Source organism: Biomphalaria glabrata, chromosome 1, assembly GCF_947242115.1.
Source record: "Biomphalaria glabrata chromosome 1, xgBioGlab47.1, whole genome shotgun sequence".
Lineage (NCBI taxonomy): Eukaryota > Metazoa > Mollusca > Gastropoda > Planorbidae > Biomphalaria > Biomphalaria glabrata.
Genome location: NC_074711.1, coordinates 84,220,420 through 84,247,090, shown reverse-complemented (window position 1 = coordinate 84,247,090; position 26,671 = coordinate 84,220,420). Strand labels below are relative to the sequence as shown.

The following is a 26,671-nucleotide window of genomic DNA, read 5'->3' as shown; positions in this document are numbered from 1 at the left end:
TTTTAACTCTTTCTCTCCTAACTGACGATACCAACGTTGATTCCACCAGAATGTGGTTCATAATTACGGAGAGAAAGAGTTAATAACATTTTGGTTGTTTTCTAATCGCATGAGAAAAAAAAATGTACATACGTCGCATAGCCATATACCTGAATCATTTCATCCTCGTTGAAGTTGGTAGGCACATCCAGGTCAGCTTCCTTAAACAACGAGCTCAGTAACAGACTGCACATTGTACTGTAGGGGTTGTTACCGTAGTTCACGATACCCTAGACGTGATTTAAGCAATCAAACTATAAAAAATCCTTTTTTTTAAAAAAAAAACAAAAACAAAGCTTATTTAAAGGAGAAGAACTGCGTCCTAAAACTATGTTTCTCAATAATGTACAAGTTATTTCCTTATTCGATATGAAAAAAAAATATCAATAATTTATTGACTAATTGAGTTCTTCTGTTTATTAATTTATGTTTTGTTATGGACAATGAATAATTCCGTAAAACATCAAGTTGATCAGAAATAGCGTTAACAATTATTTAAGGGGACTAAACCCAACAAAATTGAGCCATATCCTTGAATACTGAATTATGAGTTTCCCTTGTTGGTATCAAACAAGGTCATTAATTTAAATTAAAAAAATTGATTCATGTCTTGTCTATGCCAATTAATAATTGTGCGATGTTTCAACTTGATTCAAGAATGGGTGTGGGAGAATTAACTTACACGCTTTTTAACCAGACAGACAGACGTGCAGACAAACAGACAGATATAGAGAGTTGATATAAGCTTCGTAAAAAATAGACACCATACATTACATACACAGTTTCAAACACTTAGACATGTATAACACATGTATAACACATAAGATTGAGATGTCCACCCTGTAGATTTATATCTACCTTCTTACAACTAAAACAGCAATGTTATCACACATCTTCATACAATTAATTCAGAAAACTTCTATTACCTTCCAATGTAGGCTAGCTAAATAATATTCTGTCCTTTTTACTTGCTTATAGCATATATCAAGTTTTCATTAAATGAACAGAAAAAAAAATACGTAAAATATATTAATCAAGACTAAAAAGAGAATTTTTGTGTAAACACAAACTCAGAGAAGGCCACTATTGGTCCTCCCTTTGCTCATTTTTTAATTACGAACAAAAAAAATGACTTGCACTTATAATTAAAACTGTTCGCCTCCGGAAGGTAAAAAGTAGCCGTAGCATAAGAGCTTTGCAAGCTGCAAAATAATAAATAGTTTTTTGTTTAAAATCTAAACGTGACAGGCTCACGGACGGACAAGCAACACAAAACTAATAGTGACATTTACGCTTTCGGGGGAGAGGGGGACTAGGTTAAACACTTTTGTTTGCACTTTAAACAAGGAAAATAAATTGTAGATAACAAATAGAAGTGTTAATAATGAAGTGATTATTGGCAACAAAGAACCAATTCCTTAGTCAGTGCAATAAAAAAACAATATAGTATAAACATAACTAATATACTTTTTGAAAACTGTTTTTTTTCTTAGCTGAATTAGGAAATAAGGTGTTTTCTTTTTGTGAGATATACAATTTTGCTTCCGAAAATTGAACTAATGCGCCGCGTGAACATACCCCCGTCCCTTATTTATTGGCATGGGTTCGAATCCTGCTGCTGGCTTAAAGTTTTTACACACTTATTTTTTTTAACTAAACGAGACTGAACAGACAGAGCGGCTAAATTAAAATAAAGCTTCTTAAAAAAAAGTGTAAACCCTGTTTTCTTAAAATTATTTGATTGTCCGTGTGCCACATCGCGCTCGTGTGTCATAATGTGGCCACCCTATGGTTTAGCAAGTAGACTAAGAGACTAAGACTAAGACTGCTTTATTGATCCTTACGGAAATTTGTTGTGATTACAAGGACTCGTTTCTCATATAAAGACCAGACAACATAAAGAGTTCATTCAGCGACTACACACAGGTATCTTGGTGCATTTCATGTTCCCTGATCAATGAGTGGCGGTGATAGAGTCTGACCGAGTGAGGTACGAACGAGTTTTTGTACCGCTCCGTTCTTGATTGACAGCAGTCGCCCACTTCGCGACGACCTAGCGTAGTTCTGATGGAGCGGGTGGCCGTTGTCTTCCAAGATTTTTTCGATTTTTCTTAGGCACGTTTGTTCAAAAAGTTCCTTTAAATGTGGTAATGTTGTGAGTGTAATTTTTGATGCTTTTTTAATGATGTTTTCTAGACGTTGCAACAGTTTAGATGAGGCGTTGCCTTGCCAACAACTTATTCCGTATGTTAGCAGATTTTGTACAGTCGCGCCGTAAAATGTCTCAAGGATCTTCTTGTTTAATTTAAAACTGTTGAGTTTGTATAGAAAAAAGAGTCGCTGGGCTGTTTTCTTTGTCAGAGTTCCAAATATATACAGTACATACAGTACATATAGGGAGTAAACACTCAAATAAAAGTAGTGCATTATACTAAAAGAAAAGTAAAGTTCCGCTTTCAGACCCTGTGGCCTATAAGGCAGATGATGCAAAGGTCATCTGTTTCTGTGGCCTAAGATTAACGAGGGTGTCATGTGGCCAGCACAACAATCAAAGGCCATTACTTTTCCCCAACTAATGTCAGGTACTCATTTAGAACTGGGTTGTTCTATCTAAGGCAAAAGAGAGAGAGGAATGGAGAAGGGCGGTCGACGAATCTTGCATGGTGCCCCAACGGTCCAACAGACTAAGGGATAGGTGAAAAGGTAAAAAAAAGGATTCAGAGGCGCCCAAAGATTCTGAAATTAAAATAACCAGTTTTCACCAGGATTCGAGCCCGGAACCCCCAGTTCGGAAGCCAAGCGCATTATCGCTCAGCCACATTATGCTAAAGTACACTGTGAATGTGGCTGTCAACTCACTGAGGGCAAAGACACTGTCCGCACGTCGGCACCTTCCTGGGACAAAATGATCTCCATCTTCTTCTCATTTCCTTTGCTGCCCGCTTGTTGTCCGGTGGCCGCGGCAGACTTCCAACGGGATATGACGGCTTTAACATTATGGTTTGGACCCCAGCGGTACAGGTTTCCCCTTCCTCTCAGGCCGGTCCTGCCCATGGGATTCCTGATGGAGGAGGAGGCGAGTGAAAATATTAGTACGATGTCGATGTCGAGGAAAGGAAATATCAATTCAGGTTATTGATAGCGTCTGTCTAAGCATTCAGCAGTTTGGTCAGGTTTTCAGTTCAATAACAGTGTTTTCTTCCCCCACTATAGTAACGAAATCTGAAAAGCAAGCGTAGTCAAATAAATATAATAGTCAAGAAAAACATAAAAATATATATAAAACAACAACAACAGCAAAAAAAAAAGCTTATATGAAGTGTAGTTATTTCAGTTAGTTTGGATCTGTCTGTGATTAGAAATATTTGTTATCAATTGTTTTTGTTTAGCGCTATTTATGCTTGATCTGAGATTGGGTGTCTGAGAAATAACGAGTACAAACTTTTTGCCAGAGTGGGTTGATATAAGCTTTGGAAAATTAAAGGTTTGAATCACCATGACAACATGATTGTTTGTAGTTAAAATTTTAAGCTCATGACGCTTGTACAGCGTTAAAAAAAAACTAGAAAGTTCAGATTAGTGGTGCATTCATTATGTAATGTGTTGAAAGAGAGTTGCTTTAGCCACGTGTGTAGAGAGAGAAAGTTGATATAGCTTTAATACACGTTGGTAGAATTAGACTTAGTAACAGTTTGATAAGTAGGTAGATGTGTAACAGTTTGATAAGTAGGTAGATGTGTTGACAATTTTGTGTACAGTTATAGTTAGAATATAGACACACTGACAAACACATACACACATGAAAACTACACTCATATGAGAAAAAAATAGCCCACAGCGGAAGCCCTGGGGTACTCACATGCGCACACTACACACATGTGAGAAAAAACGCCCACAATGGGGGCCCATGGGTACTCACATGCGCACACTACACACATGTGAGAAAAAAGAGCCCACAATGGGGGCCCACGTGGACTCGGAAAGGACAAGAATAAAAATAGGTGATGTACTTAATATCATATCATGTTATCGTAACATGCCCGATCACACCTGTCATATCAAATTAACACCTGCCATATAAAATTAACACCTGTCATATCAAATTAACAACTATCACATCACAAAACACACATGATGACACAGATCACATCATATAAGATACCTTAGGATACCTATCACATCAAATAACATACCTTATGACACTTGCCACAGCACATGATTATACTTTAGTACACCTGTCACATCACATAAAACACCTTAGGACACATATGTCACATTACATAGTATACATTAGGAAACCTGTCACATCACATAGTATACATTAGGACACCTGTCACATCACATAGTATACATTATGACACCTGTCACATCACATAGTATACATTAGGACACCTGTCACATCACATAGTATACCTTAGGACACCTGTCATATCACATAGCATAGCTTAGGACACCTGTAACATCACATAGTATACCTTACGACACCTGACATACCACATAGAATACCTTAGGACACCTGTCACACCACAAAGTATACATCACATAACCTACCTGGGGACGCCCGTCAAGTCAATCTCATACTGTAAAGGTTGATTGTTTACTGTGATCATAGAGATCCGGTCAATGACCCCTTCTTTGCCGTTTGGCAGTGTCACGACCTGGACAGCGTTGTAGTGGGGCTCAAAGTGGACATAGGTGCTTACTGGCTGTTCGTCTTCATTTGTAGTTGGACCTAACAGTGTAGAGGACTCCATTTCTGGATGAAATCGGACCAGGTATTCGTGGTCCTCGGGTTGAAACCTGAAATAGTAGTTGTCTTTTTTAGTTCCTATGATTCTATTGAAATCTGAGCTGCTGAATTAATTTCAATAGCATCTTCTAATTGATTTCATATTTTTTTATTTTCTTAAATTATTTTTTTAACCTTCATGGATGGTTTTAATTATCTTTTTTTCAATTAGATAAGAAGAGAATTACAAAATTTAAAAAAAAAACGCAACTGCAACATGTGTACGTGTGACAGGAAGGATTAGATTGACTATCCTTTGTAGATTTTTAGAAAAGGTATATGGCTTAAAGTTGTAAAAGAGTCAGCATAGAAAATGTATAAACATTTTTTTTGTATACGCATAGAGTTATAGATCCATTAAATCGTACAACTGATTGCGACTTCGATTAAACTTAAAAAAAAACAAAAAACATTATAGCTTTTACATAGCGCTACTTTCCTGCTTATAGCGCTTTGGTCCAATCTCATTTGTGGACCAGTGGGAGGGAGGGGGTATCTAGGAGAAGGTTTTTCCTCCCTCAGTAAACACAACTCTGCTCGAGTCGGGTGTCGAACCCCCTTCATAGGTAGCCAAGCCAAGTTCCAACTTACTTAGCCTCTCGACCACACATCACACTAAAGAGTATTTTGGAACAACAAGAGAAGGTGAAGACTTTGAGTGTGCTTCTAAATGCTAGTTTTTGTAAAAGTATTTTAGTTGATTGTACTTAATCTTAAGACTGGTATCGGATCCTGTAACTAGGAAGAAAAATCTACATCTATTCTCCTTATCCGACATATTACAGACGTTAACAAATAAAAAAGGAAGACAATTACGTCGTACGCATTTCATGTGTCAATCTACTTATGCTTGTTCATCAATGACTTTAACTCTGCTAAGTCGTTGGTTTTGGTGGCTGATCTCTAATAGTACTAGGGAAGAAGGAGCACTTGTACGAATTTGAGTCAGTCAGTCCGTGATCATTACGCCATAGTGCTATGCTGCTATTAAAAAAGATCTTTAAAAATTTATGATAAGATTGCAGGAATTAGGGAACTATGTGTGCTTGGAAGGGTGAGGTTTGGGAAGGGGGGGGGGAGATATTTTTGGCGATGAGCCCAATGTTCTCAAAGGCTTCTTTTATTTTATTATTTCCCTCCACATTTGATCTAAGCCCACGCTTGTTCAGAAAGTTTTAGACACGCATTTCTCTGGTATCGTAAAAAAAGTTAGAAAATAGTAGACTCTGATCGACACAAGAGCTCTTTTGTTCCCTTAGCAATGAAATGTCTGAAAGAAGTTCAACTTTCTGATTGAAACTTCAGATGTTGTATTTGAGTCAAACTGTCTATTTTACTTTTATTTACTACTATTTACTATTTTAGTTGTTCCGAGCATGCAAAGTTGTAAGACACGTTTTCACAATGATAATAAATATATATTTTATATTATAAAATTGGGGCCCACAAATGATATGAATGTAAGTCTTTCCAACTCAAACCCACGAAGGTGCATCAACATACGGATCCCACATCTGACACCATATGTTGATGCTCGGTCGTTGGTTTATTGCTCAGAAAAGCTAGTACAACTAAAACGATGAAGACGTATTATAATTTTAATGTCTGTGGCATTTTACGTCTCGAAAGACGATCTTTCCCCATTGCAACTTCTTGTGTGACTAAAGAGGCCAATCCTTGATACACAGCTGCGATCGCAGGTTGGGCATATGTAATCCCCAGGCGCAGCTGAATTTTCACCCTTCTTTCTGCTTCTGTTGTGTATGGCATCTGCTATCCGAGACCCTTCCTTTATGCTCTCTCTCCATGTGGATCTATCCAGTGCCGATTTTCCCTAGCTGCTAGTCTCGATTTTGAAAAGCTTCATATGGAGTTTGCATATTGTATTTTTAATGTAGAACTTAAAATAAATTAAAACAAACTTCTTGAGAACAAAATTTATGTAGCTTTTATTAACAGTATACACAGATGGAACTTGAAATGCGATGTATGAAGAAACAGCTAAAATGAGAATTAAAACAAGATATAACTGACTACAAGTACAAGTCCTTTTTGCCTCAATTTCCTGTTCAACTTACACACTATTCTTTTTATTCCATTTGAATTAAACAGGCCACCTTAAGGTTTCATCAGAAACTCTTCAGCCTATACAACCAAAAACATCCACTCAACTTACCACATTCATAGATCAGCAACACGCACATGTACTGCATAACATAGCTATGTTTGAAGAAAACTTAGCATCTTAATAGTTTTATTACTGCTCTCTCTTTCTTTCGCTACCTCTCTCCTGTCTCTCTCTCTGTTTTTCTGTCTCGTTTCGCTCGCTCTTTCTCTATTTCTCCCTTTCTCTTTTTCTCTGCTTAGTCTTTTGTTCTCATTCTTTCACTTTCTCCTTCATTTTCTCTGTTTCCCTTTGACTTTCCAAACTCTTTTCAATGTTCTGTCACCTGTAGAAAACTCTTTAATCGCAGTCTAAATACAAACAGCATATTCTCTTTCCCTTTCTGTTCTGAAAGCTTTGCCCTGACCAGGTTAACATCAACTTGACCTTTTAACCTTTCAGAGTAAAAATTCCGTCCAAAGCCCCGCCCAATCAAAGCTTATGGTTTCAACTCGTTTAATCTATGTCCAAACAGGTCACAACAAAAGTTTTGGACAGTCTGGCCCCCATTGCGGAGTGACAGGCATAGTTGTTTTATAGTAACATTAGCCGTGCTGTCTTTAACTCTTCCCAGACCTGGCATATCTCACCTGCGCTACACCCTCAGCCCTCGCCCTTCCGTTTAAGGGTCAAAGTCTTATGCACACAGTCTCAGTAACATTATTTTGATACTTACAGCAAGACGTTGGGGTCAACCCACATTTGGAAGTCTAGTGGATACTCCTCTGTTGGTTTGGAGTAAGTTACTGGGTCGTACTGCTCAAAGATTACCTGAAATCAATCAGAGTTGACATTGAGCTGACATTGAGTTGTCATTGAGGACAGTTCGGAAAGAAAGTGAGAGTGTCAGTGGTATAGCACGAGACAAAGACAGAGACAGCACGAGGTGGAGAAGAGAGAGAGAGTTGGAGAGAGAGACAGACAGAGACAGAGAGAGCGAGAGAGACAGAGAGAAAGAAAGACAGAGACATAGAGAGAGAGGAAGAGAGAGATGGAGAGAGAGACAGAGAGAGAGAACGAGATAGAGAGATCTGGAGAGAGAGAGATAGAGAAAGCACATAGAGAGAGAGGGCAGAGATAGAGAGATAACACACAGAGAGACAGAGATACAGAGAAAAAAAGTGAGAGACAGAGAAAGACAGAGAGAGAGAGAGAGATAGAGGGAAAGAAAGACAGAGAGAGTGACAGAGAGAAACAGAGAGAGATGGAGAGAGAGAGGAATGGAGAGCAAGGGAGAGAGACAGACAAAGAGAGTAAAATAGTACGCCAGAGAGTGACCTATATATAGAGAGAGAAAATCTATTTATAAACCCTAAAAGCAATGCCGGCTAAAGATTTAAAACATTTGTTCCGATAAAAATCTAGAAATAAATACTCCGTTTTGTTATCTGATACTATGATAACCTCCCACTTCACACTTTTTAAACTCAGTCTTAGAGCTTAGTATAAACTCATCCTCCTGGTTATCATTTCTCTTAAATACTGGGACAAATTTTGTAAACCTTTCTTAAAGCTGAAACCTCATTCCTTCTCTTCCCTACTTTAATCTCGTCTAGTTCCTGTCTAAATTGTGCTGTGTTGAAGTCTCGACTGCGCGAGTTACTTCCCAACATGGCTGAGTGCACATGACGGACTGACGCTTACCTCCCATGGCACGTCTTTCTCCAAGACAGGAAAACGTGTAATGTCAGTGCCAGGGTAGCGCGCTTGTCTGGAAGCGATGTGAATGGGTCGAGCCTGAGTTTGGGCTTTCTGTGCCTGGGCTTTGGGGTCTGTAAAACACAATTGATATAAACAATGGTACAAGATAATCAACTCTTAAAAAGAAAAAAAATAATTGAATTACATTAACTTACAAATCTATCAAGAACTATGAAGAGGGACGGATATAGATAAATGAAGGCCATGGGGAGATAATTTTGTGAAGGCACTTTTTTTAAACACATTTTCTTTCTTTTTTTCCTTTTTTTTTTAAAGTTATACGCTAAAAAAAAACAAGAAAAAAAAACCTCTGTTACAGTAAGAGCTTCTTTGTACTATGTAATAATATTTTACACTGTTTTCTTTTTTTTAATATTAAGTATGTATATTTATATAAGTTTATTTATAAGTTTTAGATTTTTCTTGTCTGGCTTTTTACCCATACAGGCATGTCTCCTCTGTTTGTAATCAAAAGACCCACTAGTCATCTGTTTGAGAAACACTTTCATTAATAGTACTTGACATTACAGGACACTGACCCAATGACTGTAAAGTGTTCAGTAAACCTTCCAGGACGAAGCCTATCATGTTCTGGTTCTGCTCAATGTCCACTAATCGGTCAGTCAGTCGCCTGGTCATAAGTTTCTGTCGGTTATTCTCTTCTTCAAGTTGAGCCACCCTGTGTTGAAACAAAATATGGAACATGACTAAGTCACAGTTTTCTGACACAATTACGTTTTCAGTTACATACCCTAATACGGCAATAGTTGAAATAAAATGGTCTCATTGTGAAAGAGCATTGAACGAAAGATGGACAAATCTTAAAACCACCAAACTTGTTTGAAACGCAAAAGGGTCATTAAAGGATGTAGTCTGTGTGTTCATTCCATAGGATAGACCACATCAGTACGCCATTATGTTGATTTTAATTACCAGATTCTACGAAGATACTGAACATTTTCTGTGTTTCAAGTTTTTTTTTATTTTTTCGGTCAGAAAAAGTGACTGGTCCAATTGACATCATTCAAAAGTATTAACAGTCTTAAATTTTTTTATCTACATCTTTAATCTAGTTTGTCAAGCATTCTAGATGTAACAAAAAGAAAATTATAGATCTTATCAGAAAAAGCTTAATATTTATTTTGTTAATATTATCATGTCGGTACCAATCGACACGTTTTATCGCTCCAACGAGGATACGCCTTTGGAATATATAATATTATGTAGTCGAAGAGCGCTAGAAAATTAGAAATAGGTTTGATGCACGTTTTGACAAAAGCAATACAGGCTAGAGGCCGCTAGATGACCGACTCAATGACCTCAATACAAAACCTGCCTGCTAAATTCCCAATCATCCCTATCTACTACCGGTATACAATTGACCTAGCTACTATCGGTATACAATTGACCTATGTACTATCGGTATACAATTGACCTATCTACTATCGGTATATACAGTTACCATAGCAACGTCGTTTGACCATTTCCTTGTTGTCTACACAGAAATTTACCATAAACAAAATCAAAACACTATTCTTTTTTGGAAATTCCGAATTTTATTTAATAATTGATTTTAGAATATCCTCATATATTTTCTTATGTTAATGGGTGATTTTAGATATATTCCAGTATGATAGCAGATATTTCTTCTAGCATGTTAAGTACATATTTTAAAAGATCTTTTATTTGACCCTGTTGCTTCATGCATGGGGGAAAACTAATTTTATTATCTAAATAAAAATTCAAAATATATCTCCCGAGGGAAGTGACGTGTTAATTTACAAATATATCAGTTAATATAAAACATGCAGATAATATTTTGTTTTTAAATGTCTCCGTGGACCAGGAAGATCAATCTTCCTACAATATGTCTCTAGAAGATACGCCCCTGGGGGCGTCCACTTACACGTCCATAATGTTGAACTCTTTCTCGGCCTCACGTTTGGCGAGTGTGTTCATATACGTCTTCCATTGGTTGTAAGGAACAGAGTATTGTTGTTTAGAAACAGGCTGAAACATAAGGGAACAGAGTATTGTTGTTTAGAAACAGGCTGAAACATAAGGGAACAGAGTGTTGTAATTTAGAAACAGGCTGAAACACAAGGGAACAGAGTATTGTTGTTTAGAAACAGGCTGAAACACAAGGGAACAGAGTATTGTTGTTTAAAAACAGGCTGAAACATAAGGGAACAGAGTATTGTCTTTTAGAAACAGGCTGAAACATAAGGGAACAGAGTATTGTTGTTTAGAAACAGGCTGAAACATAAGGGAACAGAGTGTTGTTGTTTAGAAACAGGCTGAAACACAAGGGAACAGAGTATTGTTGTTTAGAAACAGGCTGAAACACAAGGGAACAGAGTATTGTTGTTTAAAAACAGGCTGAAACATAAGGGAACAGAGTATTGTCTTTTAGAAACAGGCTGAAACATAAGTGAACAGAGTATTGTTGTTTAGAAACAAGCTGAAACATAATGGAACGGAGAATTGTTGTTTAGAAACATGCCGAAACATAAGGGAACAGAGAATTGTTGTTTAGAAACAGGCTGAAACATAAGGGAACATAGTGTCAATATTTAGAAACAAGCTGAAACTTTAGGGAATGGGGTATCAATGTTTAGAAACAGGCTAAACATAAAAGAATGGAGTATTCATCTTTAGAAACAGGTTGAAACATAAGGGAACGAAAAATCGATATTTAGAAACAGGGTAAACTTAAGGGAACGGAGTATTGATGTTTATAAACAAGCTGAAAATAAGGAAATAAAGTATTGGTGTTTATAAACAGGCTAAAACATAAGGGAACGATGTATCGATGATTAGAGATGGGGAAATGCAACGGAGTATTGATTTTATGACATCGGCTGATACCAGTAAGATATAATAAGGCTTACAGTTTAATCATAGGTCTGATTAAATGTATACACATATTTATATACATTCTTGGATAACAGCAAAAGTTGCATTCGTAAGTGATCCCTGATCATTATAAATTAACAAAATAAATCCGTCTTTACTATACGTAAATGCAAAGCAGCGTGGCGCTCAGAATCAGATAGTCCGCAACACACAAAGTCTATTCGTGTGAAAGCTCCTGCAGTTACATTGGAATTTAATTTCGAATACAACTTTTATTATCTCGTCATTGTTCTGTGTTCGCTTCAAGATGTTTGTAGTAGATAAATATATTGTAGTTAACAAATATAGCTAAGACTTGTAGAAACACGGTTACTTACCTTGAATTGTTCTTGTATGCCCCGCAGACACGAAGCGCACTCGAAGAGGCCAGTGATACACAGTTTGCCGCCATAGTTTACAATTTGAAAAGGGTAGGTAATAAGGTTTAGAGGCACGGGGATTACCATCCTGTGATAAGTTTAGACAAAGATGGGTAATGGCAATGTATTGATTGATCAAGGGCAGTAATGGGCAAATCTGTTAGGAGGGGGGGGGGGGCGGGGGGTCGCAGAAAGTAATAGGAACAACTGTTGGAGTCGCGGTGGGTGAGCGGTATAGCGCTTGGCTTTCAAACCGGGGATCCTGAGTTCGAATCCTGGTGAGGACTTTTGTTTTTTTTTTACTTTCGGGATCTTTGGGCGCCTATGAGTCCAACCAGCTCTAATGGGTACCTGATATTAGCTTGGGAAAAGTAAAGGCGGTTGGTCCTTGTGCTGGCCACAGGACACCCTCGTTAATCTTAGGCCACAGAAACAGAGAACCTTTACATCATCAGCCCTATAGACCGCAAGGTCTGAAAGGGGAACTTTACTGTCGGACTAAAAATTTTTTTAACAATAATACTTTTAGGTCATCTTTTAACAAGAAATTACTTTATCATATTTTAGGATTCATAAAGTCTATTGAGTGTTGAAGTGACAGGAAACATTATAGTTTTTTGTAACGACCACTGATTCATTGAGAGAAACTCTACACTCATCCTTTAAACAACTTTGAGAATAAAAGCTCATTATCATCTCTTCATGGGGTCCGGTCAGGGGCGTAGCCCACCAACCAGCTTCTTTCAGGCGCCTGAGGTCTAGCCGAGTTTATCCAATATTGCCGATCTGCTTTGCGCCTGTATCCAAATCTCGACGCCATTTAATCGCTATCCTTGGAGGTTCCAGGCTCGACATTCTAGAGTTGGCTTAATCAATAGAGTAAAATAACCTTTCCATAAACAAAATAACCCTAACCCAAAACTTAATAGCATCACCTGTCTTCAAAGTCCGTAACTAGAGAGTAGAATTGAAACTTCCATATTTCAATGGAGCGATCAAATGTCCTGTCAATAGTAGTTCTGAGGACAGAAATATATATCACTTAAAATCTTAAAGTTTCTCTTAGTGGTAGACTACCCGTTAAGGACAAAAAAAAAACAATCATGACAGTACATTAAACCTCATCTAAGAAGACTTTGAAACATTCATATGTGACCAGTGTCAGGTGGGATTACAGGGTAGGGTATGACTATGCCGGGTTTCCCACCTCAACGCTGATTAGTAACTTCCTGTCGGTAGATGCGCACAACAACCAGGACCGGTCTTAAGTAATTGGGGGCCTTAGGAAAAGTGAATCATGTGGCCCCAAATGAAATACATTTAAAAATATACACCAAAATATAAAATTATGCAATTTATTTTTTTAAATGCCTGTATCTAAATTGAAATCAACCAGTAACTGAAATATGATAATTTCCGTAGCGTTCAATTAGCATTGCGTAGCTTTCAATTAGCATTCCGTAGCGTTCAACTAGCATTCCGTAGCGTTCAACTAGCATTCCGTAGCGTTCAACTAGCATTCCGTAGCTTTGAACTAGCTTTCCGTAGCTTTGAACTAGCATTCCGTAGCTTTCAACTAGCATTCCGTAGCTTTCAACTAGCATTCCGTAGCGTTCAAATATCATTCTGTGGCGTTCAAATACCATTCTGTAACGTTCAAATAGCATTCCATAGCGTTCAAATAGCATTCTGTGGCGTTCAACTAGCATTCCGTAGCTTTGAACTAGCATTCCGTAGCTTTGAACTAGCATTCCGTAGCTTTGAACTAGCATTCCGTAGCTTTCAACTAGCATTCCGTAGCTTTCAATTAGCATTCCGTTGCGTTCAAATATCATTCTGTGGCGTTCAAATATCATTCTGTAACGTTCAAATAGCATTCCGTAGCGTTCAAATAGCATTCTGTGGCGTTCAAATAGCATTCCGTAGCTTTCAACTAGCATTCCGTAGTCTTCAAATATCATTCTGTGGCGTTCAAATAGCATTCCGTAGCTTTCAACTAGCATTCCGTAGTGTTCAAATAGCATTCTGTGGCGTTCAAACAGCGTTCAAAAATGTCGTGCAGATGTCATAAACATTTATAAAGATCAACTTTTTAAGCTTCGCTGGCAACAAAGTCTCGAATAAATTGTGACTAAACGAGAGACTGGAAGACACATTACATCGCCCGACAGTTCAGGCGTTCCTATATCATAGTGGTTCTCATATAGTTTCTGATTACTTGCCGCTTGCAAAAACGTCTTTCACGCGATGCAGCGTTGATCTGATGATTTACGAAAGGCTACAGCAACATTTGGAAGAGCACCATTCAAATCGTGGTCATAACTGAATGTAAAGCATTAAAAGAAGACCAAACAGTATCTGGTGAAAATGGAAAATGTTTTTGAATACCATAAATCCTTCGGATCAATATCTGAACCAGATGAATCGGGGAGCGCAAAATTCAAATCATTTTGGTGGTATTCTGCTTTTTTGTTTCCATATTGTGTAGAAATCCAAAAAGACCAAATTCACTTTTTATTTGCTCGAAAAATGCAGTTGACAACAAAAATGTTTGGTCTAACAAAGACTAAAAAACTGCACTTCATATTTATCTTTTGGATTTGTCGTCAGTGATCCATTCATATAACTTTACGAAACTGTCCGGCGTCTCTAGGTTATTGCAGCTGCATTTTGATTTTCTGGCTTTCAATTTTTAGCGGCCCCCGAAAGACGCTATTAGTTTTGTGTGAAATGTCTGTCCGTCCGTCCCGTTTAGATCTCGTAAACTAGAAAAGATAGTGAAAATCCGACAGCACAATATTTTAGACCAATCAAAGTTCTGATGCAACGGCTACTTTTTTTTTCTGAAAGCGAAAAATCTAATTTTTTAAATCACTTATGCAAGCAGTTTTTCAAAGAGATAAAGCTAATTAGTATGCATTTTAAGTTAAACCTAATTTAAAAGGAATAGTAATCTTGTAAACTGCATTTTCTTCAACTTTTTCTTGTTTTGCGAAAATGTTTTTCGTTTTTTTTAGGATTCGAATAAGAGATTGAGCTTTTTCAAAACAATCATATCAATTATAAGACTTCAGTTAGGCCAGGAAAGGCGCAGTAGCTGAGCGGTAAAACGCTTGGATTCCGAACCGGGGGTACCGGGTTCGAATCCTGGTGAAGACTGGGATTTTCAACTTCGGAATTCTTGGGTACCTCTGAGTCCACCCAGCTCTAATGGGTACCTGACATTAGTTGGGGAAAAGTAAAGGCGGTTGGTCGTTGTGCTGGCTACATGACACCCTCATTAACAGTAGGCGACAAAAAACAGATTAACTTTATATCATCTGCCCTATAGACCACAAGGTCTGAAAGGGGAACTAGTTAGGCCAGGTTCACATCTAACTTTGCATTTACTTGCACCTATCCTTTGATCTGCTAGACCGTTGGGGCACTACACAAGATCTGTTAACCTTCTTTCTCCATTCTTATCTCTCATTTATCTTTGATGTAATTTCATTCGGATGTTCTTTCAAAAGATATTGAAGCCTGCCTGGGTGGACCACTTTGGGGGCCGATTTTGAGTTTGTGTTTCCACACAAACTGTCTTTGTAACCTTGTTAAGTTTTGAGCCAATTCTCTGGCTAAAATCAAGGGGATTCAAATAAGTCTTTTTATTTTTCCATGACTTTGGTTGCATTTTTTTTATATACATTCCAGTGCCATGCTATAAATAAAGTGATAGTAGAGACATTGAGCTACGTTAGTAGATATACAGCACTGCTATGTTGGAGATTGGATCAAAGCTTCTCAATTTGGATCTTTTAAAAAAAAATGAGTCTTGTGCGATGCCTAGTTTGCTTGTGCCTGAGGCCGGCCCTGCTAAGCGTGACAATATAATAGGTAATGACTAATGTCCGTGAATTTATTTAGTTGAATGTCTTTAAAAGTTAAATTAACAAAAGTTAGACATGCCGTATATAACTCTTATAACCAAAAACTTTTATTTTTTTGTGTAACTTTAAACCTTCTAATCTCTTCATTTTCTCTTCCTTCCTCTCCTTCTCTCTCTCTCTTCCTCCCTCTCTCTCGTTCTCTCTCTGCCTCTCTCTCTCTTCCTCCCTCTTTCTCTCGTTCTCTCTCTCGATCACTCTCTCTCTCGTTCTCTCTCTCTCCCTCTGACTCTCTCTCGTTCTCTCTTTTCCTCCCTCTCTCTCGTTCTCTCATTTCCTCCTCTCTCTCTCTTCCTCCCTCCTCTCTCTCTCATTCTCTCTCTCTCGTTCTCTTTATCTCTCTCGTTCTCTCTCTCTTCCTCCTCTCTCTTTTCCTCCCTCCCTCTCTCCCCCTCTCTCTCTCTCTCTCGTTCGCTATCTCGTTCTCTCTCTCTCCCTATGACTCTCTCTCGTTCTCTCTCTCTCGTTCTCTCTCTCTCGTTCTCTCTCTCTCGTTCTCTCTCTCTCTTTCTTCCTCCTCTCTCCCTCTCTCTTCCTCCATCTCTTTCGTTCTCTCTCTCTCTTCCTCCCTCTCTCTCTCGTTCTCTCTCTTCCTCCTCTCTCTCTTCCTCCCATCCTCTCTCTCTCGTTCTCTCTCTCTCTTCCTCCCTCTCTCTCGTTCTCTCTCTTCCTCCCTCTCTCTCGTTCTCTATCTCTCTTCCTCCCTCCTTCTCTCTCTCGTTCTCTCTCACTCTCTCGTTCTCTCTCTCTCTTCCTCCTCTCTTTTCCACCCTCCCTCTCTCTTGATTTGATTTGATTTTGATTTGAGGCACATCGGCACAATTTAGGCCATGTCGTGCCTGCAGTCCCTCAAGGACCACTCTCTCTCTATACAACAAGGGCCAGATTCTATACAGTCATATAATTAAAATCAGGGTCTATTCACAGTTAAAATAGTAAAGGTAGTAAAAATTTAAATATTTGGTAAAAATCTAATGTAAATAGTGCATGTTCACAAATTCAGAAATCAGATCTTCGTAGATAGCCCCACTTCCCGAATAAAGCCCAGTACCTTCCCAGGGTCGACATTATTAAATAGTGTTTTTAGATTAGTGGGTCTAAAATGTTTCGCCCTGACATCCTGGTATCTGGGGCAATCAACGAGGATATGTTCCACGGTGAGGCGAGAGTCACAGTACTCGCAAAGTGGGGGCTCCTCTCTCTTCAGTACAAAAGAGTGCGTGATGTAGGTGTGGCCAATCCTAAGTCTGGACATGGTTGTGCTACCACGCCTTGTCAGACCCTTAGATGTGGGCCGCCACCTGACATCCGCCACAATCTGCCTGAGTTTACTGTGAGTCTCAGCCTCCCATCGGTTCTGCCACTCTCGATAGGTGGCAGAGGCAATACTTTGTCTCAGGTCCGAGTAGGGAATTTGGGTTCCTGACACCGCATGATTTAGGGCTCTCTTTGCTTCTCTGTCTGCGGCTTCGTTTCCCTCAATGCCAACATGGGAGTGGACCCAGATGAAGGTGACATCCCTACGGTCGGCTGTTATTTGGTCCAACAGCTTCAGGCTCTTATGTACCAATGGGATGTCAGTCTTCATCCGCCCCAAAGCTTGCAATGCAGATTTGGAGTCGGAGCAGATTATAAATTTACTCCTTTCTGATGCTTTTACGGCCATAAGTGCAAGCAACATTGCTTGCAATTCGGCCGTAAAGATGGAGCAGCCATCGGGGAGTCTACGGGAGATTGTTTTGTTCCGAAAGGAGCAGGCACACGCGACCTTTCCCTCCATTTTGGATCAGTCTGTGTAGATGGTGCCACAATCTCCGTAGCTCTCCTGCAGTTCCCTAAAGTGGACTTGTAGTATGCTTGGGTCTGTATTTTCTTTTTTGAAATTAAGGAGGGATAAATTTAATTTGGGTTTATTCATTAGCCAAGGAGGATTCTGAGGGGTTTCTATTTTAGAGATTTGGTCAATGGGTGGGGTTAAATTTTGGATGGGTTCTCTCATTCGAAGGCCCAACGGCTGTATGACGTTAGGCCTTCGATTGTATAATTCTACCTCTGTGGGGTTAAATATGGAGTCAAAAGCAGGGTTCGTGGGGTTGGATTTTAGCTTGACTATATACTGCATTGCAAGCTTTTTCATTCTTATATCCATGGGGAGTTCTCCAGCCTCCACATGGAGACTTGGGATAGGTGATGTACGAAACGCGCCGAGACAGAGACGCAGGGCAGCATTTTGTATTGGTTCCAGTATTTTTAGGTACGACTTCCTTGCTGCTCCATATATTATGGATCCGTAGTCTAGCTTGGATCGAATTAGACTCCGATAGAGCAGCAGCAAGGTATCTCTGTCAGCTCCCCAGTCCGTATGGCTGAGTACTCTTAGTATGTTTAATGACTTTTGGCATTTTTAAGTTCCTTAATGTGGGGGAGAAAATTAAATTTGGAATCTAAGGTGAGGCCTAAAAATTTTGTAGTTTTCACGACAGGGATCTTCTTTTTGTGTATAAATAGTTCAGGGCCCTCCCTCTCTCTCTCGTTCTCTCTCACTCTTTCTCTCTCGTTCTCTCCATCTCTCTCGTTCTCTCTCTCTTCCTCCCTCCCTCTCTATCTCGTTCTCTCCCTCTCTCTCTCTCTCTTCCTCCCTCCCTCTCTCTCTCTTCCTCCTCTCTCTCTTCCTCTCTCCCTCTCTCTCTCTTCCTCCTCTCTCTCTTCCTCCCTCCCTCTCTCGTTCTCTCCCTCTCTCTCTCTTCCTCCCTCCCTCCTTCTCTCTTCTTCCTCTCTCTCTCTTCCTCCTTCCCTCTCTCTCTCGTTCTCTCCCTCTCTCTCGTTCTCTCTTTTCCTTTTTCTTTTTACTCTCACATTCTTTTCTTTCTTTCTTTTTATTTCATTATTTTATCTTCATTTCTATTTTCTCTCTCTCTCTCTCTCTTTACTTCTCGCCAATGTTACTGAAAATTATCGACACCTGATCTCTAAAAACAACAATTTAAGTAAATACATTACCCAAATATAGCAAACATGAGAGTGTAGTAGACCAGACGTGTGATGAGCAGGTACTGAATGAGGAGGAAGTAGTTGATCCAGGAACCGTGAGGGCACTGCTCAAGTCTTGCGAGAACATATGCTGGTTGAGAATCATTGGGGAAAAAAATAATTAAAGCCCAGCTCTACCAATCAAAGAAAAGGGCAATAAGTCTTGCTGAACACGAGAATGATCTTACAACGTTTAAGAAAATTATAAGTGTGGAGTATTGTAGCGTCCCCTTAGATCACCATTCGGGTTAAGGTGGGTGAATACGTTGTTTTTTTGGGGTCTAGGGTTTCGTCAAAAGTAAACGTTTGAGAAGCATTGCACTAATATTTTGTTCGTAGTGCTTTGTTTTTTTATAGGGTATTAGACATAGCATTACCACGTTACGATGAAAAATGGTGGCCGAGTGCTAAAAGTTTGCTTTCGAGCTGAGTGGTCAAGAGGTCAATGTTGAAGAACGACTTTTGATAAAGCCTGACAATATGACCAAACCAGTTTAAGTCTCTTCACAGTGTTGACGAGTTCTTCCTTTTTAGCCAGCGAAAGGAGAAAAGTCATATTTTTTTCTGACAGTCAAAACGAAACTTAAAAAAAAAACAAAAAAACACATCAACTTAAAACAAAAGCAACAACAAAAGTAGCCCCGAAAACTCGACACTGGATTGCCGGGAAGTTTGGATAACAAAACAAAAAGTTTTGGAAGTTAACGTTCGTTAAAGACAGCCCTAACCAGTCCTATTGTATTCTACTGATGTCTATGTCTTTGAAAAGCACTATCTTTTCTTTGTTTATTGAGGTTACTGCCAGTGTATACTGTTTTATTTTCTTTGCATTTTAAAAATTAAACCTCCTACTCTCTAATCCAACGCTTTTACCACAAGAGAGTTTGGGATGACACTTAATCACCAATAAGTAAACAAATAATTTAGGAAAAACAAAATATTTGAACTTACGGTTCAGTGAAGAGGCTGAAAAATGAAGTGATATGTTTATAGACAGTCCTCTCATTATAAGCTCTTCAACTGTTTCCAACCCTCCCCCCCCCCCAATCTCTTTTTGTCCCTGTTTCTCTTTCTTCCTGTTTTTTTTTTCTTCTAAGATTAGCGATGTCGAAACTATGGCCTGCAGGGTATATCCGGCCTTGACACAGTGCTGTGCGAGTGTGATGTGTGTGCGTGTGTGAGTGTGTGTGCATGTGAATTATTCCCCTTAGATGATCTCTTTTTTTTTTTTTTTTTTGTCTTCTTTTTTTTTCTTGTTTTTCTCTAGATTTGATGATATTGTGTTTATTTATATATTTTTTTTTCTATGCAGCCCGTGAAAGCGAGTCGTCAATTTCTATAGTCAACCTTCGTGGAAGCTACAGGTAGCATTGAAGTGACTCACCAGAAAGTGCAATCTACTTACCGTTACACGTGTGAGCTACTTCAGTAGTCTGATACAGACTGGAGCAGGCCGCATCACCTGGAGACAGATAAATGGTATACTATGAAGACAGAGAAAAGGTTTAATATAGAGACAGAGAAAAGGTTTTCTATCCAGACAAAGAAAAGGTTTGCTATGGAGACAGAGAAAAGGTTTGCTATCCAGACAGAGAAAAGGTTCACTATGGAGACAGAGAAAAGGTTTGCTATGGAGACAGAGAAAAGGTTTGCTATCTAGACAGAGAAAAGGTTTACTATGGAGACAGAGAAAAGGTTTGCTATGGAGACAGAGAAAAAGTTTGCTATAGAGACAGAGAAAAGGTTTGCTATAGAGACAGAGAAAAGGTTTGCTATCGAGACAGAGAAAAGGTTTACTATGGAGACAGAGAAAAGGTTTTCTATTGAGACAGAGAAAAGGTTTTCTATTGAGACAGAGAAAAGGTTTACTATCGAGACAGAGAAAAGGTTTAGTATGGAACAGAGAAAAGGTTTGCTATGGAGACAGAAAAGGTTTACTATGGAGACAGAGAAAAGGTTTACTATGGAGACAGAGAAAAGGTTTACTATGGAGACAGAGAAAAGGTTTACTAGTCATCAACAACATTGACATAATGCGATCATTTAATTTAATGCAGTAGATGTGCCGGTCTGATGTTTAAATTATATACACTATAAATAGACATTTAAAGTACATAATCAATTATCATTTTGAGTGCTATCTTACCTTCCATGTCAGCGTATTCTGTGAGGAAAAGACCCACCAGAGCTCTCACAAAAGCTCGTCCAATTGCGTAAATGTCTACAGTTTGTGCCGGGTAGACGACGAACTGAATAGACAGGGCGCCAGAGATTAGGCACAGACTCCAAAGGCGAAACCAAATGAACAAATCTTTCCTGGTCTCCAAGAGAAAAACAAAATATTGATCTATATAAACTATTAACTTTTTTAGTTACAGAAAGAGAACATGAGAGAGAGAGAGAGAGAGAGAGAGAGAGAGAAAGAGAGTAAAGATCATACTAATTAAAGCAAGCACAATATTGAAAAATACTTGTAAAAAAAGACCAAAAAAAAAGTGTTCAATGATGTAGAATTAATTTTCATTTTCCACTATCAGGCAAAGTAATTTATCACCAATAATTAATTGACTAATTAGTTAATTTTTAAATTGATTCATGTTTTGTTAGGTATAATAGATTATTGAGGAAACTTTCAGCTTGATCCGACAACGGCTGTGGGAGAAATGACTTGTACAACCATCTATTCTAAGGGGACAAAACTCAACATATTTAGACATTTCTCTTAATACTGAAGTATTAATTTCCCTTGCAGCTATAAAAGAAATAATTTATTACCAGTAATTAATTGACCAATTTTTATTATTTTTTTATTTTTTTTTTATGGAATCGTGTTTTGTTAAGGCACAATAAATATTCTTTTTCTGGTCTAAATTTTCAGCTTGATCTGGGAAATCCATATAGGGTGTATTCAAACTTTTTACCAAACAGATAGAGTGATTTAATATAATCATTTATTAGGTATAAGGTATAGGTAATATCTGTAATTTATTATTAAATATAATTATATAATTAGGTCTTATCAAATGATCTGATGGATGCAATTTATTGATAGAACGACTATGGATTAATCTCTCTTCGAGTGACTGTATAGCCCCTAGTCTACAGAGACATTCCCGTTAACATACATCGCAGGTAAAGATTACATTTGTTTTAGGTGGTAGAGGAACCAGACATTCTTTGTTTGGCTCGCTTTCCTTCCAGAGCTGCGGCTCTTTCGTGCTCCATTGTTTTATTTGTGACTATAAAGTGGTCTAGGGGTATACGAAGTCGTAGACTTAGTAAATCGTACTCGAGTGTTTCAACAACTAGATCTAGTCTAACAGGACAGGTATGCTTTGATAGTCAAGACTGAGCATATATTAAAACTAACCAGATCGACTTACTAAGGACAGATAACAACAATAATCCATAGTAATAACTGACAAAAAAAAAGGTAAAAAAAAAAAAAAAAATTATTGACATTATTGAATTTCAATCGTAACGTTGAAAACTAAAACGCAAACAGGAAAAATAAAATCATAGGCTTGGAGATTGAAAGACTGAAGAGTATACAATACCATATGAGGATAGTGAATATGCATAAAATTATGTCAGTAATTAGTCAATAGACACTTCTCAAGGGAACTTCAATGGAAAGTATTTCTCACTCGTCAATATCTATCCTAGTAGTGTCAGAGATATGTCTCCGAGGGAACATCCATATTGTTACGTTCTTCTCTATCAGGCCTTCTGCAAACACTATTAAACACAACACCAAATCTAAAACATCCACTGGACAACAAGAGCTTCAAGTAACAAAGTGGCGGTTTAATGGCTAATACATGAAAAGCCAATACAACACAATTGGCTACATCAGATTCAAATGCCTTCTTGTACAATAGAACTGCCTACTAAACACTACAAGTCTTTCTCTGTCTACTTCTAGACTCGTACAGCTACATTTTCAAGGACTCACTAGGTACCATGACACAGTCCTTACGCCTTGCTGTCCTGGACTCTACTGTCTATTGTTACACACTGTCGCTAGTCAGTGAAGGCTCTCGATCACATGGCCACAACATGGGTCATATTTGCGTGAACTAGCAGTAATGTCCCTTGTTCAACAACCCTTGACCTGTGTGATTGGCCTGAATCATGTGTGTTCAGTAGGCCGCATACACATTAACCCTTTCCGTCCGCCACTAGGGTTATAAAAATATATTCTAAATAAAAAAAAATGTAGAGTTCCCCTTTCAGACCTTGCGATCTATAGGGCAGATGATGTTGAGCTCATCTGTTTCTAAAGCCCACGGATAACGTCAGAGGTCTGTACGACGTGAAAACAAGCCATTGGTCTAAACTGCCTATAGGTTGTGACGCTGTAGGACAGGGTTCAGGCCTTCCTTAACACTAGGACTCGGTCAGCAGTAGTAGCTGTTCTTATCAGGACATCAAGAGAGATAGGCCGGTCCATTCTTAGAGTAATCTTATTGCTGTATTCGCTCCTTATCATAATAAATTCCTTTCTCTACCAAGCAAACTAAGCTCAACTCAAATTAACTTTGTGAGTTGTAATAGGTCTTTTTTTTTTTATTATTTATTTTTTTATAGTAAAGCTAACAACCCATTTGATATTTCCAGCATTGGGACGTCCACGTCTTTCTCTCCTAACTGACGATACCAGCGTTGATTCCACCAGAATGTGGTAAATAATTACGGAGAGAAAGAGTTAAAAATGGCGCCACACTTTCAAGGTGGACCTCAGAGCAGTGGACACCAGGTGTGAGGAGGCTTCAGACCTTCCCAGTGACAGATCTTTGTGGAGACAAGCTTACCGTCCAATGCGCCTAACGATGCGGGGACATCTAAATCTAAGTAATTCATCCCATCTCTTTCTGTATTACATTGAAGCATTCTTACCAAGAGAGTAATGTTGACTAACATCGGTCCCAGGTCACGACTCACGGGGAAGAGGTACCTCAACGCTCTTAAGTAGCTGAAAATGAGGCAAACGGCCAGTATCAGCTTGTAGTTCGCAAAGCCGATGTTTGGAAGGTACTGAAGCATCCAGTGGTTGTGGGCAAGGACGTCGTACAACAAGAGAACCACAATGATGGTGTCAACGAGGATGTCTTGTATTGGCCAAAACAAGTCCAGAGATGGATACTTCTGAAAAATAAATAAATATAAAAACACTTCTGAAAAATAAAAAATATAAATACACTTCTGAAAAATAAAAAAATATAAAAAAACACTTCTGAAAAATAAAAAAAATATAAAAAACACTTCTGAAAAATAAAAAAAATATAAAAAACACTTCTGAAAAATAAAAAATATAAAAATACTTTTGAAAAATAAAAACAAGAAAAACATTTTTAAAATACTTTTTAAAAATCTTATATTAAGTGTAAGTGTATCAATTAGTTTGGATTAGTCATGCTATTATGAAATAGCTGAGACAAACTAAATCTGTACTATTAGAAATATGTTTAACAAATGTTTTTATTTAGCTTTTAGCTTTCTCAATGCTCTATAATCCTATATTATTACTTGTAAGCATTAGTATATGTTAGCGTGTCCATTGTAGAATCATTGATAAGCCTACATATATTTTTTATAATTATAATGTTTTGTTTGGTGTAATGCACACATTGTAAGACAAATTTCCATACGGACAATAAAGATTATTATTATTATTATTATTATTATTATTAAGCCTTCTATTTTCTTAAAGGGCGAGGCATGCAATACATTCTTGAACCCGGGCTGCCTCCTAATACTTTGCTACGCCACTGGTAAAGACATCAATAATATGGCTGTACTATTACGAAATCGTGTGTGGGTGCCAAAGGGGGAGCGTCGTATTATAAAAGTACTGCTCACGGACTCAAATCTGAGCATCTCCGTGTTAGTGCGTTCTGTGTCACTCACACTTAAAGTACAAGTCATACCTTAAGTCATAACTCATGTCATGACTTAAAGACATAAATACAGACATCAATCATAAAATTCAAAGGCATAAGTACAGAGATAAAATATAGACATAAATGCAGACCTCAATCACAAAACTGGTCGTGCGGTTTGCGCGCTGGACTGTCGTTAGGACTTATCGATGGTCCCGGGTCCCGTCGTCCTGAGGGAGGTTTGGACTAGGAAGTAAATTATCTTCAGCTCTGAAGGAACATTCGAAAACATTTTACAAACATTTCTACAAAAATACATAAGTTCAGACCTCAATCACAAAACTCACAGATATAACATAAACATTTTAAAAACTTTTGTACAAAACTCAAATACATAAGTTCAGACCTCAAAAGCAAACTCAAATACGTAAGTTCAGACCTCAATCACAAACTCAAATACATAAGTTCAGACCTCAATCACAAACTCAAATACATAAGTTCAGACTTCAATCACAAACTCAAATACATAAGTTCAGACCTCAATCACAAACTCAAATACATAAGTTCAGACCTCAATCACATAACTCAAAGACATAAATGCAGACCTCAATCACAAAAATAAGTAAACTCCACAATGCCTCGACGCAGTGACCCTTAGAGCATCAGCCCAAAACCTGTTGACCTTATCGATTTCATTGTGTATGTCTCAGTAGAGACAGACAATTGATAGACCATTATTCATTCTGGCAATGTCAGGGTTTCGTTCAATACTCACCATTTTTTTCCTGGTTGTCGCGACTATGTGATCCACCAAGATGGCAAACGTCCAGCAACAGAGGACCGTGTTGATGAGCTGGTCACCACAGTATGGAATCATTAAGGCGTAGGCAAAGAGGGCGAGGTAGGCCAGGAGAAACAGCTGTTGAGAATGAAGAATGTTAGTTACGCCCTTTTCAAGCCAGTGTCCATTAGAACGTCTTAAGTCAGTGATACCCAACCCAAAGCACGCGGGACATATCTACTCCGTGACGCATAGCTTACTGGCCACTCCAAACATCTGCCCACGCTTCATAACGTAGCCTTAAGACAGTGTTTCTCAAACTGTGTTCCGCTGAACCAGTGTTCCACGAACTACTTGAATAATTAGCTAGTATGCCATCCCTGGAATTAATCTCTCTAACAAGTAAAATATAAAAAATCCTTTACAAACAAAAAGTGTATCAAAAGGGGAAGAACTCCGCCCTTAAAACTATATCTATCAATAATATGACAGTTATTTCCTTTAATCGATATCACACAAAATAATTAAATACAAATATATCATTGACTAATTGAGTAGGAGTGAGGGAGAAATAGCGTTAACAATTATTTAAAGGCGCTAAACCAAACAAATTTAGCCATATCTGTGAATACTGATGTATTAGTTTCCCTTGTTGTTATAATATACGGTCAATCTTGTTGGTGCATTAGAAAGAGATAAAGAATAACAGAGTTTTTTAGCATCGAGACAGGTGTGAGACAGGGGTGAGACAAGGCAGCATCTTATCTCCCTTCCTCTTCCTCCTACATAATACTACATACTACATACTACATACTACATAATGAGGAGAGCAATGAACCAGACTGCCCTGTGGTACTTCGTGGCGTGAACAAAACCGAATGACGGACTTGGACTTCGCCGATGACGTTGCACTACTCGGGGCTACAAATAATTGCATACAACAAATGACGGAGAGCCTAGACAGAGAGGCACCCAAAATTGGCCTCCGCATAAACTTGGGTAAGACTAAAATTATGCGAGTGGGATATAAGGCAAAGGGTGTCCCCGTCAGACTTGGCGAGTCAAAGCTTGAAGAGCTGGACAA

At 38.4% G+C, this 26,671-nt stretch overlaps 1 protein-coding gene across 1 annotated transcript in view; it reads right to left on the bottom strand.

Moving 5' to 3' along the window:
• LOC106079817 (transient receptor potential cation channel subfamily M member 1-like) overlaps nt 1-26,671 on the bottom strand; it is an 84,921-nt gene that overhangs the window by 10,010 nt on the left and 48,240 nt on the right. The window contains exons 18-32 of the mRNA XM_056018245.1: nt 25,582-25,725; nt 23,824-24,072; nt 21,071-21,245; nt 20,330-20,386; nt 19,876-19,890; nt 18,895-19,015; nt 12,904-12,987; nt 11,927-12,056; nt 10,600-10,703; nt 9,233-9,372; nt 8,637-8,764; nt 7,669-7,763; nt 4,591-4,839; nt 2,899-3,100; nt 150-269 (exon numbers count right to left, since the gene is read on the bottom strand). Coding sequence (XP_055874220.1) covers nt 150-269; nt 2,899-3,100; nt 4,591-4,839; nt 7,669-7,763; nt 8,637-8,764; nt 9,233-9,372; nt 10,600-10,703; nt 11,927-12,056; nt 12,904-12,987; nt 18,895-19,015; nt 19,876-19,890; nt 20,330-20,386; nt 21,071-21,245; nt 23,824-24,072; nt 25,582-25,725 — 2,013 coding nt within the window. The remainder of the gene's footprint in view (nt 1-149; nt 270-2,898; nt 3,101-4,590; nt 4,840-7,668; nt 7,764-8,636; nt 8,765-9,232; nt 9,373-10,599; nt 10,704-11,926; nt 12,057-12,903; nt 12,988-18,894; nt 19,016-19,875; nt 19,891-20,329; nt 20,387-21,070; nt 21,246-23,823; nt 24,073-25,581; nt 25,726-26,671) is intronic.